Source organism: Polypterus senegalus, chromosome 1 (genome assembly GCF_016835505.1).
Source record: "Polypterus senegalus isolate Bchr_013 chromosome 1, ASM1683550v1, whole genome shotgun sequence".
In the NCBI taxonomy this organism is placed as follows: Eukaryota; Metazoa; Chordata; class Cladistia; order Polypteriformes; family Polypteridae; genus Polypterus; species Polypterus senegalus.
Window position 1 is genome coordinate 97,794,163 of NC_053154.1, and position 18,077 is coordinate 97,812,239.

Sequence of the window (18,077 nt, forward strand, 5' to 3'; positions counted from 1 at the left end):
AAAAAGTTTTAAGCAACCTACAACGTTATATCCTATAAACATTAAATAAGTACACCACTGAGTCTTTTTCCATATATTAATACTCATAAATCCTTACCCTGGTTGGTTTCGGAAGGAAAATAATAAAGTATCTCCGATCAAACCTTTTTTTACCCTCAGTTTCTAGAGCAGCCCATTTTTTTAAGCCTCATTTGGGACAATCTTCGGCAGCTGCAGCAAAACAACGACGTATTGCGAGATTTTCATGTCTTCAAATTCATCGGCACATTGTGAGTTTAACCGGTCACTGGAAGATTCATGGCTATCCCGTAGCTGAATGATGCAGCCTGTCATCTCGAGTTACTTATAAAATGTTTATGAGAAGATCAGACTTTATATTTGCCTACAAGCCTGCTTGTTTTATTTATGCATTTTTCTTGCAGCAAAGCCTTCTGCATACACATTTTGTCTCTGTTTGTCAATCAGCAGGATATGCACGACCGCATATGTGCGATTATTGATCTAACAGGTTTTATTCATTTTTACAACTTTTAAAAGTCTGAGCGCTTCTTCCGTCACCTACCTACCGCCGTCTCAGCCAACACGCACTTAAGACTTCAGGACTTTGTGTATAAAAATTATGTCTGCATATATTAGAAACGTGTTCACGATAAAATACAAATTGACACACACAATAAAGGCACCTCATTTACAATTCGAGTAAAGCATATGTTTACCAAAGTTACCTTTTAAGTTTCTGATTTCGATATTTACGATACGTCCCCGGAAAAAAATAAGATGGTGAGCATTTCACGACTGCTAAAAAAATTAAGCCATGTCAACGCAGAAGATGCATTTCTAAAAATATTCTGTTCTTATGCGTCAGGTGAAAACTGTATCTCTGTCCCCTTTTGGAAAATCGAGTTATCTCCAATGACCCCCCTCACAGTTCGCCCATTAAGAATTCAATCAAGATAATAACAGCATTTCTTATTAATGAACACCCTGATAGAGTTACAGCGGATCCTTTCAAGCGAGCTGCAGACGAGATACATTTGCAGAAACTAGCACTTGATTACTTTTGCAGACTTTTTCCCAAAGGGATACGTGAATAAAGAAGACACAACATTAATAAGACGAGCACTACTACTACTGCTGCTGCTGCTGTCATACTGATCATAGTACTACGGATAACGAGGAAATCGCTGCCTACCTTTTAATGCCTAGCTGTAAAAGAAAACATCAACAGAACAGTTTCATTTGGGTCTCTTTGCTGAAACTCCTCACTTTCGTTTTGTCTTGTAATTTTCCTTCTTTTCCCGGTGGGACTACAAGTTCTCTTGTCTGCTGCGCCGCAAATCGATTAAATTATTGATGGTGGCGATTGCATGATGAAGGCAGTGACATCCCTCGCTGGAGTGGCTCCATTTGATCTTGGTGCACACAGACACATTGCATGCTAGCACACTCTCTGAGTTACTTGTGCAGCTCTGAATGAGGACGAGGGTGGGAATCCTCTTCTATCCAAACTACCGCCCGTGATGTCAGAGGCACGTGACTCGCGGTGTGAGCACGAGCTGGCGGCCCTCCGCTACTACTGTGCTGTGGGGACAATTAATCACTACAATTAAAGAATAAAGAAAGAATTACAGAAAGAAAAAATGCCTCCAGAAAGTGAACGACTCATGCCTGGTGTTTGTGTTCAGAGGAAGTGACAAGTGGGAGGTAAAAAAGAAAGAAAAACTTATTTTTATCTTATTCGTGAGGTAAGTTTAAATAGAAGGAAAAAAAAAACAATTACACGACTTCCCAGGAAGGTTAAAGCAACATGGCAAAGACAAGATATACTTTCAAGGAGTGCTTGTCCTTAATAGATGACAGCAGACAGTAGACACTACTGGATTAAAACGAAGCTGGCAAAAATAGTCACTTATGAGAATGTATTATAATAAGGTCCGTTTTCATGCCCGCAAGTTAACAGTCATATAGTTGTAGATATAACATCATTAGACAATCTTTTTTTTTCACAAAGCCTACATGGAGCTTTACAAGCTACAGTAGAATATTTGAACATGCAAATGCTTTTATGATTACCCTCAGCAGGAGTTTCATTAGTATTACACAGTGGCGCAGTACACTGGGAATGATTCTGGTCCCAGTCATTGTCTGTTTGGGAGTTCGTCTATGTGTCAATTTGTTTTACTCCAGTTACTCCTGTTACTGACCTGTAACTGCCACCTTACCTTATGATCCTTCCAGGTTGGTTTTTACATTGCACCCAGGACCAATCGTCGCAACAACAACAACAACAATTAATTTCTTGTATAGTCCTAAATCACACAAGGAGTGCCACAATGGGCTTTAACAGGTCCTATTTTTTGACAGCCCCCCAGCCTTGACTCCATAAGATTTATTTATTTGGCTGATACTTTTATCCAAAGTGACTCACAACATTTACTGTATGATACAATTGGTTACATTTCTTTTGTTTTTCAGATTGGAGCACAGACAGGTGAAGAGACTTGCTCAATGTCACAGAGTAGGATTTGAACCCACAACCTCGGGAATCGGAAGTCCAACACCTTAACCATTGTACTGTACTGCCTGTCAGAGTAGATTCCAGTTCTTTTTGAGAGTGAATTGGATAAGTGGGTTCAAAAAGTGGATAGGTGGATTACTATTGCTACTATAAATATTTTGATACAAGAATCAAACCACTTATCCAAGTAGTTGGTGCCTTGTTATTTTAGATGGAATCAAGATTTTTATTTTTAGTTGCTTAGCTGTAAAGGCATGCATCCTTTATAAGCCCTCTTTCTACTGTTGTTCACACAAAAATCACACCCTCTGTAATTATTAAGCATTACTACATCTTTTTATCATTTGAAATCATTTTGTTAATTAATGTAACCTCTTCGATTATTCACCTGGGTGACACTTTTTCAGTAATGCAGGGGCTAACATTCTTGAAAGAGAACAATAAGATGCCCCCCTTCTCCACCCCATCATTCTTTGCGATGCATAAATATTCAATAAGAATCTGCTTTTTCTGTGTCAGATAATTGTTATGTAATGTTTTACACAAGGGTGCTAGCCTAGAACAAGTAGCAATGACGCAGCTCAAGACTTGTAAAATGAAAGTAGAAACACAACATCAGTTGTCTGGCTCTCTGTGTCTGCATTTTATTGTAGCTTTATATAATGTGCATATTCTTTGTGTTTTCTCTCATTTTAACTAATATCCTGCTGTTAAAGGTAGATGCATTGCAGCAAAAGGCCGATACTTGTCAACATTTGCTCAGGATTAACAGTGAAGGTTTTGATGCTCACCTGCACATGATATAAACCCCCTTCACCATATCATAATTTAAGTTATATAAACATGAAACCCGCTAAAAAAAAAACAAAACAAAAACACACTACCAACTACTGCAGTGTTAGCCTGCCTGTAATTAAAGCCTCAGTACAGTCACGAATCACAGTGCTGGAAGTTCAGGTTGTCTGCGTACCTTTCAGAATGACTCTCTAACACTTTCATTCATGAAGTTAATCACTTATAGAATGATGGAGAAGTTCTCATCACATTAATATAAAACCAGATGTAAGAATTCTTTCTAAAAGAATACAATATGAAATGAAAAAAAAATCTTTTACAGACTGATTAGTATATACTGAATATTTTATTCTTTTGAGGCTAAATGTTTACCCAACTTGAATTTGTCAAAAACAGATAAGGCAGAGGCCTAGGTTGTTAGTCTGTTTGGATATATGATTTTATTTATTCCTGTTACTGTCTAGTTTTTCCTGTTGTATATGGCTTTTTAACTTAAAAGTTAACTTCATAATGCAATCGCGTGTACTAATCGTGTGACTGATGTCACGATCCATACGTGTATATCATGCTCATGATTGTCAAGGCAGGTGACAAACTCTTAAAAGAACCGGGCAGGAGAATAAAATAAATGGCCATGAAATGTTAGTGCCTAGATAAATAACATAAATACACCTGGAAAGAGAATGCATTTCCTAACACAGAATGCTTCCCCAAGTCACATTTCAAAGGATATATTATCATGTAAAGTAGCAATGCTATTTGCTTTGGCCAAGCGAAATATGTCTATTTCATAACCATTTTTTACAGTATTCAACAATTTATTTGTTTAGTATTGCTTCTAATGTATTTTAAATGAAGATATGAGTGCAGTAAAAAAAAAGTCTAATCTGTTCCACCAGTTGACTTAAATGAGACAGAGATACACTAATAATAAACTCTACAAGCAGTGGCGCACCGAGACAACATGCTGTCAAGGGTGCTATACGGAAGGTTATTGAATTGAGGTCAAAACAAGTTCAGAGTTGCCACCAGTAATATGTTAACACACAAACTGGTAGTGAAAAAGAATGGATGATGAGAGAAATCAAGTTTTCCTCACTAGCTTCCAACGTAGTGCACCTTTTGCCAGTGAAGAGTAAGTAAAGTCAACTTTTACGTTGTGTTTTAACTTATATGTAGTTGTACTCTACCATTTTTTCAACCTGGTCTCATTCCTTTAGCAGCTCATATATACCTCAGGCAGCATCTTTAGCAAAAAGCAAAACACATGAAAAGGGTACAGTGTTCTTAAATGCATTAATATAAGATACATGTTTTATAAATTTCATGGAACGTGACATTAATCATATTTTTGTTTTAATTCATAGACTATATGCTGAAACATGGATCAGAAATTCTGGTCTAAACGAGTTTAAAATGGTTAAGAGTTTAGTTGCCAACAGAGCCCACAGATTCTGCCTTCCACCATGGTACTAAAATTACTGCCCCAGATAAGTGGCATTTTAAACTTTTACATTTTAGCAATGTCATGATACTAAATATGTACATCAGATATGATGTGTAGCTTTAGCAAGCTAAAACACTAAAACTGATGCTAAAGCTTTAACAAATGTATGTTGATGGCCTGCATTGTTAATGGTGAAGCCTATAGTCATCAGGCACACCATGATTATATCATCTGGACTAATTTTTGAGTGGAAAGTCTGTAACATAAAATATGTTTATAGATATTACCAACGGCATTAGAAAACAGAATTGCTCTTAGTTTTCATGTCTCACTGTGATAAACTGCTAACATTTCTTTGGAAGCCCTTTCCATATGTTTAGCTTCAGTCAATCATTTCATCTTTAATCAGCGTTAATGTTAATATTATCTCTGGGTTTTGCCTACAGCATCATGTCATGTCACATTTTTTTTTAATCATCTTAGAAATTTTCCTTTTAGTTCATTTTAGTCAGCAGTAAATTGCAGATGTGACAATATATTTAGCAGGTCTGACAATTTTCTACAAGAGTTCAATATGAAGTGTCTGCTGCAGAATTGTTGGTGTCTTTGACTACATCATCTGCGTTTTGCAATCATGTAAGAGGACTTCAAATCTCACTATTGATGCATCACATTTTTTGTTGCTGTATATGATTTATTAGATTGCCAAGAAGCTACAGGCTACTGTAACTATAAATTTTGCACTAGCAATGTGACACCATGATGAGCACAGCTGTCTCATACCCATACAGTGCCCAGAATCCACATTCTGCATGAAGATTTTCTATATTCTCTGAATGAAATGTTTAAACTGATTTTTTACTGGTGCCCTCGTCCAAGGTTGGTTACTGCCTAGTGGCCGTTGCTATTTACTTTATTGACATAGATGAAAATATTAAAAAGATCACTTTCAGCTTTAAACAGTATTTAATTACAGGGCTTTGTGGAATTTAGCAATTTTATGAACTGCAAAACAGAGGTTTGCCAGTACATTTTAGACATTTAAACCCTGATATGTTTCTGTCTACAGTACTGTATTCACTTGGAGGTATCTGAATAAAAAGTTCCACATAGATGTTTGTGGCCTTACTAATACCATGATAGGATTTTCATTGCAGGGGGAGCAAATATTTTAGCAGAGTTCCAGCAGTGCAAAGCAGCAAAGAAATTGTTACAGTCTCCCTAAAAACAATGACAGTATTGACTGTAGATAAGCCAGCATGGATTTGATGAGGCTATCATATTTAAGGAGACGCCATATTACTTTTTTCTTGCCTAGAGCACCATCAGGATATTTCCTGTTCCCATTTGCTCCATTAGTTCCTGGTTTTTTCATTAGCTGGGTTTAATGAATGACAGCCTATTGTCTGGAAGGATAAAAAAATCATCTTGTCTTCACTATAAGTATACTTGGTTTTTTGGTAACTTCATTTTTCCTTTCCTTTCGATCATGTATCAATGTGGGACTTTTGTTTGTGCCCTTTTGTTATACAGTAAGAGCAGTGTACAAGTTTAGACCAATAATGTACCATATTTTTTCTTCTTGTATTGGTGTATTGAATTAGGTTACTCTTGTAAGACCAAAAGACCAGAACTGCCATTTGCCTTAAATGAAAAAAATATCTTCATTGTGAAGGAGGAATTTCAAGGATAAAGCAATAATGCAAAGTTAAAATAGAAAGGTGTGCATTCAAAATCTAAAGACTAGATCAATACATATGGGTTAAAGCAAGTTCAATTAGCTTCTAAAATCAACCCAACACAGATTAAATGTGAGCAAAAGTGCAGATGCAGTAAGCATGATATACTAATTATTTTCAATGAAATGCTAAACTCTGGCTTTAGATAAGCATACATTATAACCCTACACCTAAGGGAGGGATCTACGTCAACCCATGCTTGAAGAGTAAAGAATAATACAACCTAGCTACTGTTAAATGTTTTTAATTAAGCAGAGTTTTCTTTTCTGAGGAATTAAGTATATTCGTCCACACATATCATTTCCTGCATAACATGTTTCCTGTTTTTAAAGAATATCAGGATTGAGTCCTGCCTAGTAACAAGCACTGCCAGGAAAGAATCCACTGCACCATAATCCTGTAATTGAGTTAAGTCAATTTATAAATACATGGATGGATAGACATTCTATCTATCTATCTATCTATCTATCTATCTATCTATCTATCTATCTATCTATCTATCTATCTATCTATCTATCTATCTATCTATCTATCTATCTATCTATCTAAACAAATATAAACAAATATACTGTATAATATATATAGGTTGTAATTACTTTTCAACATAATAATCCTTGTTGCACAAAACTAACAACCAACATTCAATTCTTATGTGTGTATAAATACACACACACACACACTATATTTAGATGCATTTATAAATATGTGTGTGTGTGTATATATATATATATATACTGACACACATATGTATATATCATTTCTTAAAGTATTTTTGTCACTTAAATGTTCAGCTGCTTTTTTGACGTAGATTATTCATGCATCATTCATTCATACTGTGCTTTAATTGGCTGGTGCTATGAAGTCCAGATATTTACGTAACATGTTTTTGATCCTTTTTTTTTTTAAATTTTATCTCACTTTTAACAGCCAGTCCTTCAATACCTATCCTCAGGGCCTCTCTGCCTACATTTTTATACTTAATTATCTCTTAAAGTCTAAGATAGAAACGACCAGATCTATAAAAAAATCCTTGCATGTTAAAATGCCCACTCAACTTCTGTGATTTTCAGGCTAGGAGTCCCTCTCATGTCTTTGTTGGCTCCCTGCCACAAACATTCACTGGTACTAATCTTTAATACGTGATGTACACAATGTCGTACAGATAAGTGCCTAAATCTTGCTTGATGTGATTGCAAGTGAAATAATAATAATTATAAAGTAAATAAATAGTATGTTCAAAGAAACCATGCAGTGGGAAATTAACAGAAGCAAAGAGAAATTGTTCACTTAAAGTTCTAGAGCAGCACTATGCTTAAAGAGAAAGAATGTATTTTGAATTTCAACAGCCTTGTTTTCAATGAGCAGGTACACATCCCTATAGTTCCTAAGTGGAAGGTATGGTGTAATTGAAAATGAAATAATCAATACCCTTTTTATAAGCATTGCTAAAACAAATAACCACATGACTAAAATGTATAAAGAGCATTCTAAGTAATATAAGGTTAAAAAATGAAGGGGACAAAACCAATCTATCCATTGTATGGATGCCCTTAATCTAAATTTACTATCACTTGGAGCTGAAACCTATCCCAGCAGCATGAAGCAAAAGGCAGAACTCAAGAAGTAGCCAAGTGTATATCATTTTGGGGCACAATCACACACACTTCCACATCGGAAGGGGACAATTTCGATTAATCAATTAACTTCTATGCTTATTTAAGGTGTGTGAAGAAAGAAATGGAGTACCTGGAGTCTTGTGACATTTTCTCCATGTTTGCTTGATTTTTCTCCTGGTATTCCAGTTTCTTTCCACACCACAAAGACATGCATATTATGATGGTTGACATTTCTACATTGTGTCTATATGAGTAGAACTGTATACGTTTGTTTGGTACAGAGTTGTTTTGTTTTGTAAGACTCAATAGAGCTCATATAAAGTAAGTCACTTTTTGAGCCTGAAATGGAATAAGCAAGATGGAAAGAATAGGTGGAAGAATAAATGGATCGTTGCCATCAAGATGAAAGAAAATATTGTTTACTTCAAGTGTCAGAATTTGGTTAGGTCGGAGAGAACTGCAGATGTGACTGAAAGTGGTAGTTGTACTGTACCTGAGAAGAGCGGCAATAGTGAAACATATATAAAATATAAAGACTCAAGAAGACGCTATTCAATGTGGTAAATTTTCTTAACTTTGATAATTTAAATATAAGGCAAATTAAATCTTCTAAGGAGATCGCAAATGTTCAGTGAATCATCCTCCTGAAATACCAAAGTGTTTACATTCTAACATTATTTAAAATCCCACACTATTGCTTGTTACCCATAAAATGGAAATTTAGTTCTGTTCGTCACAGAGTTTATAGCTTAGTTATGCTTTAAGAATATTTATTTTATTAAGTTGATAAACTGAGAAGATAGGGAAATGAAGATAAACTCAGCTATGGATCAAAGTGTAAAGAAACTTACTTCATTTGAATATTTTTATTACTATTAGTGCTGTTTTGCTTTTCCAAAGGAACGAAAAAGAAAAAATATGATAATTACATTTTCATCAGCAAAATGTGGTACTGTGATTTTTAAAACAGTACAATGCACTACTTAAAATATTAAGTTTTAGAACGTAATGAATTCTATTTTTGTCATTCTTGCTCTAAATTAATCTACAAACCACGCAGCCCCCACATAGTATGCAACATGTTTCTCATCTTGGCAGCTGCAAGCGTGATAACCTTTACATAGTGTGAAAGTGGACACAACCCCATAGATCTGAGTCACTGTGCAAGGAACAGACCAAAATATGGGCAAGAAAGAAAGAAAGAAAGAAAGAAAGAAAGAAAGAAAGAAAGAAAGAAAGAAAGAAAGAAAGAAAGATGGTGGAATATTATTAGAAAGAATGCAAGAAAAACAACATAATGAGATGGAGGGTAACTGCAAGAGCTGTGAAGGGAAAGCGGCAAAACATTAGGAACAATTAAAAGTTCACTAGAAATATATAAGACTATACTTCTGGATATTGAAGTGATGTGAAAAAGGAATATGTTAAAAATAAACCAAAAAGGAATGAGAAGATGGAAATGTGGCCATGGTGGGATGTAGGAGATGGTATTAATATCATGTTGATAAAAATATGGGGTAATACAAGGAAGAGCAAAAGACCGAGTTTTGAAAGATACATAATTGCAAAAAGTGAAAAAAAAAAAGAAAATGTCTTCTACACTGAAGTGTTGTTCACTTACAGAATAAAATATGTAAGGATATCCTTTCCGATGGACTATACAATGCACAATGTGTTTATTTGGTATAGTTTACCGTAACAAACCAGGATAAACAGTTGAACAGATCTGAGACTGAGATAGAAAGAGATAAAAGTAAAGAAGTATATAAGTAGATGGATATTTATAAAAAAAAGTAAAATAAAAAGACAAAATAAACTAATAATAAGTAAAAATTAAGGGTGAGGAAGATTACATTTCTGGACACAGTCCTATAATGGGTTATTCAATTATGACCATCCTGAATCAGACCACAATATTTCATCACCTGGTCCCATGCGTAGTAGAACAGATATGGACTATTCCTATACAGGTAGCACCTCTAGAAAATATATCCTGAAATATAATTTTACATTTTCTTGATATATGTGAAATTATGTATATTACTTAAATTCAAGTGGATCATCCTCCTTACCCTCAATGGACAGATATCAAGCTGGCGTTGTGTTTTTTGTTCATTAAAGTAAATTCCTTAAAGCAACTTCATCTAAGTACTCATTAAATGAACTGAGCTGCCATTAGAATTACCATGAAGACAACAAGGACTGAGCATAAAGCAGTTGCCCTATACATCCGATATTGGGGGACAATCTGTTTCTCTTAAGAAAAAGGGAATGATCTGTCTCAGATTGAAGAAACATTTAAGTCAATAAAAAGGCAGAAAGTAAAAAATAAACTTGTACTTTTGTGCTGCAGATTGTTCTGATATAGCATTGAGAAAGATAAAAATGTTGATGTGTAGATGATATTATAAGCTTGTTCTCTGACAAAGAGGTGCAGTGGGCAACCTGCACAAACACTGTAAGCAGCAAATACATTTTAAATGTGAGTTAAAAACTTAAAAGAAAACTTATTCACCTGCCAGCTTGGCTCTGGCTGCCATTTAATTTGCCTTTATTTACTTACCATCAACTTGTCTGCAAAGCATTCAAAGAGTCATTCAGTAAGATGGCATTGTCTATAGTATAACCTTCCAAATAAATATGATATGCAAACACGCAGCCACCTGCTTCCTTTAGCATATATTGTTACCTGCCTTTAATCAAAGCAGGACTGTTTGCCAGTGCTGTTAGCCAGAAGCATGCGAATCCCAAGGGGATCTAACAAAATGGGCTCAAGCAATGAAATAGTGTGACAATAGAGTTTAGCTCTCTTTGAGATTCCACATTTCACTGCAGTTTTACTCAACAATTTATTTTTCTTTATGTCTGACTACTTCAACGGATGAATAAATGCATTCATTCATAACGAGGTTTGTCCCTCGACTGCTATATACCTGCACATATTTGTCTTCCACTGGAGGTGAACATTAAAGTAAACGATTACCACGAACTCCAGCCGACACTATAACAGGTACCCTGCTGAGGCTTCATTCTGGAGTGTTTGACTTTAAAACAACAGATCCAATGAGAATTCAATTCAAGTACTGACTATATATATATATATACAGTATATACCTTACAAACAACATAAATGATTACAGTGGATAAAGTTTCTTTTTTCACGTACGCACACTTCAACAGGTGTCACCCACCAACCACCCTGTCCCATTACACACATTCAGCACTAATAAGTACATTTTTAGGTTCTAGGCTACATCCCGTACGAAAAACCATGTAACAACTGAGCTTGGGCTTTAGCAATAAGATACAAAGCCGTATTTTGCACCACGGGCGAAGCAGAAAACCCGTTCGGTTGAGCTACATCACCATTTCGTTTTTATTATTCCGTTGAGCTGCTTCTTGCGCTCCTTTAAAGGTATAAAGAAGATGAGATGCTGATGCCGCGCTGCCAAATAAGTCTAGTACGTGTTCAAAGAAAAAACAAAATCAGGGATACCGGTGGCTGCGATACGCTGCTAAATTCAAAATAAAAAGTTGGAAAACGTCAACAACATCGACGTGGAAAAATGGCTTTTTGAACCCATTGAATTTCTCTTAAACTGTGAAACACGATCAATTTTTAAAAAATTTTATCACAGTATATCATGTCAATCCCCTGATGTGGTTTTATTTTTAACGCCCACTCGCCTCCCGCTGAGGGAGGGCGGGGGGATTCTCTTCAGCAATAGGCGCAATAGGCGGGCAAACCCCTGTATGGACTGATCTGATGACGTACATTGCAGAAAGTTCCATAAAAAAAAATCTTTATGCACAAAGAGCGTTGTGCAACCCCCCCACCCCCTCCCCTATCCCCCCACACACAGCGCACACAAGCTTGCCAGCCACCCACGCCTCTCAGACATCTCACACAACAACAAAGCAGGAAAGTTAGAAATGAGAAGGGCGAAAGCCAAAAAAAATGTTTAATTAAAGCGGTGACGAATTTCTTCTGTTTATCGTCATACGGTCACAAAGTCTCATAGTTAAGTCATTTTATTTTCATTATCATTGCGGTGCAATGAATACAGAAGGAGAATCATTATTTTTAAGTCAACACGATTATCATTGCAACGTTGATATTAAATTTGTAATGTTTTTATTGTTGTTCCAAAAAATTCTTGCATTGTTATTTTAGCTGAAATTCGTATTGTCGGTTTGTCGTTTTGTTTCGGGTAATCGAATCACAAAACCGCGACCTTAAATAAACTGTTTATCATACCTTTTTCGGTGATTTTCGTTGCATTCCTTAAAGGTGTGCAAGACATCTTTTTAAGTCTTTGAGGCTTCAAGTTAAAAATAACACCGCGATGTATATTTTAAGCAATGTGACGTCGTATTTAAATATTTACAACGCACGAGTAGTATGGATTTCCCACAACATGCATTTTATGTCCGATTTAGTGTAGATGTCGTGTACGTGTACATTCATTTGTTTAAGTGCATGGAAAATCTTACTAATTACCTTGTAAAGTGTAAAACTACTGTTATGCTGTTTAGCAACGCGCTGATCGGGGATTATTTGGGCAAAAATAATATACCCAGCTGTTTTCGTTCGCAGGATTCCTTAAAAGTTTCTGTTCTGTCCCGACGAGCCTCTTCTTTACAACGCCCTATGACCACTGGGATCGGATCGGTCCAGATCGGTAGAGCTTTTGTGTCGATAGAAGAACGACGCAGAAATAGAAAAACATTCCTAGTGGCAAAAGGGGCTCGCGAACAAACCTTCTCATTGTATCCACATTAGATTTGGAATCGCGATAAAATACCCATTCGCGGGGGCAAACAAAAAAAAATGATTTAAAAGAAACAATAGAAATGCAGTGAACCTGTCGACTTATAATAAATAAAACCGTCACCGCAGCTTCCCACATTATATCAGGCATTTGCACAACAAATCATTAAACGACTTACCTAAACCGCTTACTATCTATCTATCTATCTATCTATCTATCTATCTATCTATCTATCTATCTATCTATCTATCTATCTATCTATCTATCTATCTATCTATCTATCTTCCCACCCCCTTTATGCTTCTCGCTGGAAGCTATTTTCTCCGACTTCCTTTTCCGTATCTTGCCTTTCTAAACCCAGCCTGAAATCTTGATCGCATCTCCTTACATATTAACCACACCTATCAGTGTAAATCGTGTTTCTGTGCGTATCACACAGCATGAGCGGTTGTGCAAACACTCGCGTTAATGTGAGTGAGAAGGAAAAGAGTAGAAAAGATGGGTGGCAGGTGAATGTGCGAATAAAAAAGAAACAACGAAAGAAAGAAAATTAAAGAAAGAAAAAAAAAATCGACTCCATGAATGAAAAGCACCCGAACCACACAAGACTACAAGTAAAATCTCAGCTGAAGGGCGGGTGGAAATAAAAACCAGACTAATTACGGAAGGAACGCTTCTGATGGCAAACGGATCCTGACTCAGGGAGTATAGCAGCTAGAGCGCCTTCTTAAAAATGTACTGCTCAGAACACGGATGGAGTATATTAAACGATTAACTATGAATAAAAATTACGAAAAGCAGTACATATGTCATGGAAATATGGCATTTCATAGAAAGTGTATTTGTTTCGTGTAGATTTTTTTAAATGTTTTTTTTTTAATTTCGGCTGGAAAGTATAAGTTTCAAATGGTGATAATGTAATTTGTGTATAATTGTCCTCGAGTGAGAATTCTGTTTTAAGTATATATATATATATATATATATGTTATCTGAAAAGTAGAATCTCTAAAGACACCGTATTACAAACACTGCGAGTGTTTGATAATGCAATTTGTTTTTAACGTAACATTTAAATACTTTTAGGAGCATGACGGCGTTTATCAATGAAAATGTATGATAGTTTCAACATTTTCCTGACAGTTTTTCATAGACGATAAATAAACCTGTACATTTTATACTCCATGTTAAACGTCATTATTCCCTTATTAAGCAGCATAGTCAAAAGTAATGCACATTAATGACCCTGAAAAAAGTAAATGTAAATACGCAAAGTTTCAAGATACCCGTGTCTTAAATGTTCTCGTGAAAGTCTATCACCGCTCTTCTACTTGAAAATGCATGCTTTCTTACCGTGCTCAGCAGCAAGACCCCACAATTAGTGATTTTACTTCACAGACCCACACTTGCATTTCCCAAAGTTGTCGCTGTATTGAGGACCAAGAGAAGCAGGCTGAGAACTGACACTTGACAGCAGTGCTGATATTTCAACTTTTTGGTTTTTTTTTTTTTTTCAAACAAAGCGATGACAAAGCAATATCTAGGTGACGATTTCCTAATCAAATTGAAGTCCAAAGCGTTGTATTTGGCATTAAAATGAAACTGGCTCAGAAAAGAAAAACAGTCAGAAGACTTTTAAGTTTGCATCCCAACAGCTCGTTAAGTCCTCTCGTTACAGATTGTCTGCAGCGCTGTCTCTGTCCAAAGTGCTGAAACGACGTCTCGGTCGCAAGCAGACTTAGGAGGGCAAAAAGCACGCTTTCATAAAGCGCCCCTCGATATCCCTTTACCCCAAACGCATCCATACGCCTTGTCACGTGAGTACTTCCAGGCCATGTCAGTCCTGAGAATATTTGATCACACGTGGACCGGACCATTCCTGACAAAGGCAGACCTGATGCAGCGCAGGTTACATTCTTCTATAGAAAACACATACCACATAGCATAAAACATCCCACAAGAAGCCATCAGTTTTGAGTAGTCATTAATTTACCTTCATATTGTTTGAAGACTCTAATTTGCCTTGTTGCCATTAATGAATTCATGCATTTGCGTGGGCTACTCAGGGGTACAGTTAGTGCGTTTGTTTTGGATAGGCACATGCAAAATATGTATATGCTAGCTAAGTGTATTAATAGATGAACTGTTTACATATGTTTTAAGCCATAACTGTTATTATGTAGACATTAAATGCAAACAGAGTGTTGTTTCTATGTAACTTTGTTAGTTATCTTAAAGGAGATAGATAGATAGATAGATAGATAGATAGATAGATAGATAGATAGATAGATAGATAGATAGATAGATAGATAGATAGATTCTAAACTAATAAAATGAAAGTTCCGTTGTAGTAAATCAAATACCTGTGCGCTTAAATCAATCTCCACCCCCTCCCACTTTTCGAATACCCTACCCTAGCTGACAAAATATATGGCACATATTACACTTGTAACTATTAAATGCAATGGATGGGCAATTAACTGCGCTAATACGAATCCAAAATTACTCACCATTGTTTCTTAGCTGTCCTAGAGACAGAGGTGTCTTAAAATCCAGTTTCTCCAACAGATGCTGGAAGGTAGTGTGTCTTGTTTGAAGTCATCATGTGAGAACTTCTGCTTTCCTCAGCGGGTCGCCCACCACTTGTGTGACTTATGAATCTAATAACCCTTTCCAATATCCGCAAAGCTAAGTCTCCAACACCTTGATGGCTATATACTAAGAAGACTGTTACGCTACAGTTCGCGGTTAAAATGATAAAAAATATATACAAAAGAAAAAAAAACAGAAAGATGAAAGCGATACAGTATTCGCAATGCTCCCGTGCAGACGCGATTTTTTTTTCTTTTTTCCTCGTATCTTCTCAGTACATAGTACGTGATTAACATATCAAAAAAGGTTAACTCTAAGAAGAACTATTAAAGACTGTTACATCGACGACCGTATGCTACACAGGTTGCTACAATATGAAAAACGAAATTAAAAGGAAACTCAAGATTAAAGTTAGTCGCTGAAAGACACGCATTTCTGAAAAAAAAAATGTATACCAAACTCAGAAAAGGAGTATACTCTTGAAATCTCAAAGCGCACAGCAACAATCCGAACCCCTCGATTGCGGAGGAGCAATAGGTAAGTTACCGCTCACAGTTTTTCACACCAGTCTGTTGCTGAAGTGGCGGTGCTCATATAACTTGTTGATCTTATCATCGTTTAGCGTTTTTGCTACCATTTTAATGGCTCAGCTTGTGTTGACATTGCTATGTTTTTGAACTTACCTTCACAAATACTCTTTGAAATACCCTCTTTGTTGATGCTGGTGCTGGAATGGATCCTTCCCACGCTGTCGTTTGCGAATCGCCTTTCTGGAGATTCAATACGGATCTTCTAAAAACACAACCACTCGGTAAAATGCCAAGCCAGCTTTAAGTGCGGTATTACGAAGTGAAACCTATAGTATGGAGATTACAGTTAGATAAAATATATATCGCATTTCATTTAGGCGAACCCAGCACTACATGGTTGTACAATTGTGTCATCTGTCGAGGGAAAGCTGCTGTCTAATTGTATTGAGTGGTGGCATGTGTTCGAAAGTTTACAGCTAGATGAGTAATATGTGATATTTGCCGGTCACATGCATGGGCTGTGAGTTGAATCCACCTAGGTATGCGACATCCAGACGATATCATAGACAAACTGACACAGTGATTATATTTAAAATTTATGTAACTGTGTACTACCGTACCGTCATTTGCATTCCCAGGTATATCATATGTGAATCATAAGTGGTGGGAAATTATAATATCTCATAGCTTTTTACGCGAGATGTGGAATGATGTAAGCACATATACAGCAGTTTTACTTTACTTGGTTCGCACTAAGAAAAAACACAAACATTTATATAAGTATGAACAGCACCACGCCATGCGCAAAATGCGCACAAGCCTGCAGATTCCTGGGCATTGAAAGTGCGAAGAACGGTAATGCGGATTTTTAGTAGAGGTAGCCGTTCAGTGTTGTTTAAACTGTAAATATCGCATAAGTTTAAATTCCAGGTTCAGTTTTAATGTAAATGACTTAGTGACAGTTGCAATGTAAACTAAGGATAGATAGATAGATAGATAGATAGATAGATAGATAGATAGATAGATAGATAGATAGATAGATAGATAGATAGATAGATAGATAGATAGCAATTTGTAATTCAGTAATGGGTTTGTATCTAATTTGTAATTCAGTAATGGGTTTATATCTATCATTCAGCCCCGTCTTTGCCAACTTGCACCAAATCATACTCTTCCTTAATAAAATGTCAATACCTTTGTGATTTCTCTGCATAGGTTTGCTTAATTAGCTTGAATTTGTTTTCCTGGGTTGTTACTGTGCCTTGGGACAACAATAACTAAGAAGACCCTTTTCCACAATATCGAAGTTTCTTCAATAGAGTTTGTGGCACTTGAATGTAATTTTTCAAGGAAATGAAAAATCCGTTGGTAGGTTAGTTACAGTCGGTTGGTGAATCAATCAAACAATATATCTTTCTGTTATATAGTGCCATTCCCATCTATCTCTCAGTGTTTTTCAAATATCTGAAGCCTAAGACATGTATACTGCAACTACGACTCATTCTATCGCATCTGAATCATTACTTTTAGCCATCGTTGTATGGTTATGCATGAATGCATCTATTCCTGGAATATGTGAGCTTTCAAATCCCATATAAGCATACGTACATCACCATGCATTATATTAAGGTATTCAGACACACATGCACCCTAAAGACATTAAGTTACTACAGAAACATGAAACTAAATTAAAGCATATTATTTAATTCGGTTTCTCAAAACTGGATTTCTTCAGCTTTAGAAGAAAAAAAGCCTGCACCTGCGTCATTTTGCATATGGAGAGCACCTACGTTACATTAGAGTGCCGTTCGTGATGGCAGGCTGGGAAACTGACGCAGCTGTGCGTCACAAGAAGTCCTTGGTCGCTCTCTTTAAGTTGAGCGACACGATTGGTTTAAAGGTTTTTTTTTTTCAACCGAGTTGCTATTGGCAATGCAACAAAAGCGTTCAAAACTTCGTTCACGATTAATTTAGCTCGTAGACGTGGGTCGATTACCTGCCATCTATAAGGGTTCAAGAAAATTTGAATAGGCAGACTGGATAACCAGATACATATTCTGTAGCGGCCAGT

At 36.2% G+C, this 18,077-nt stretch overlaps 1 protein-coding gene across 4 annotated transcripts in view; it reads right to left on the reverse strand.

Moving 5' to 3' along the window:
• The window catches only part of bdnf (brain-derived neurotrophic factor), a 37,170-nt gene extending 20,629 nt beyond the window's left edge, over nt 1-16,541 (reverse strand). Inside the window, exons 1-2 of one of the 4 annotated variants that reach the window (XM_039753844.1) lie at nt 15,395-16,008; nt 14,238-14,803 (exon numbers count right to left, since the gene is read on the reverse strand). Coding sequence is in view for 1 of the 4 variants with exons in the window: in XM_039753824.1 (XP_039609758.1) it covers nt 15,395-15,397 (3 nt within the window). In the remaining 3 variants the exon portion in view is untranslated. Of the gene's footprint in view, nt 1-1,192; nt 1,485-14,237; nt 14,804-15,394; nt 16,009-16,159 lie in introns of those variants that run through there. The other 3 variants (XM_039753849.1, XM_039753824.1, XM_039753833.1) reach the window with 3 other exon arrangements.
• Between the last annotated feature and the right edge of the window lie 1,536 nt (nt 16,542-18,077).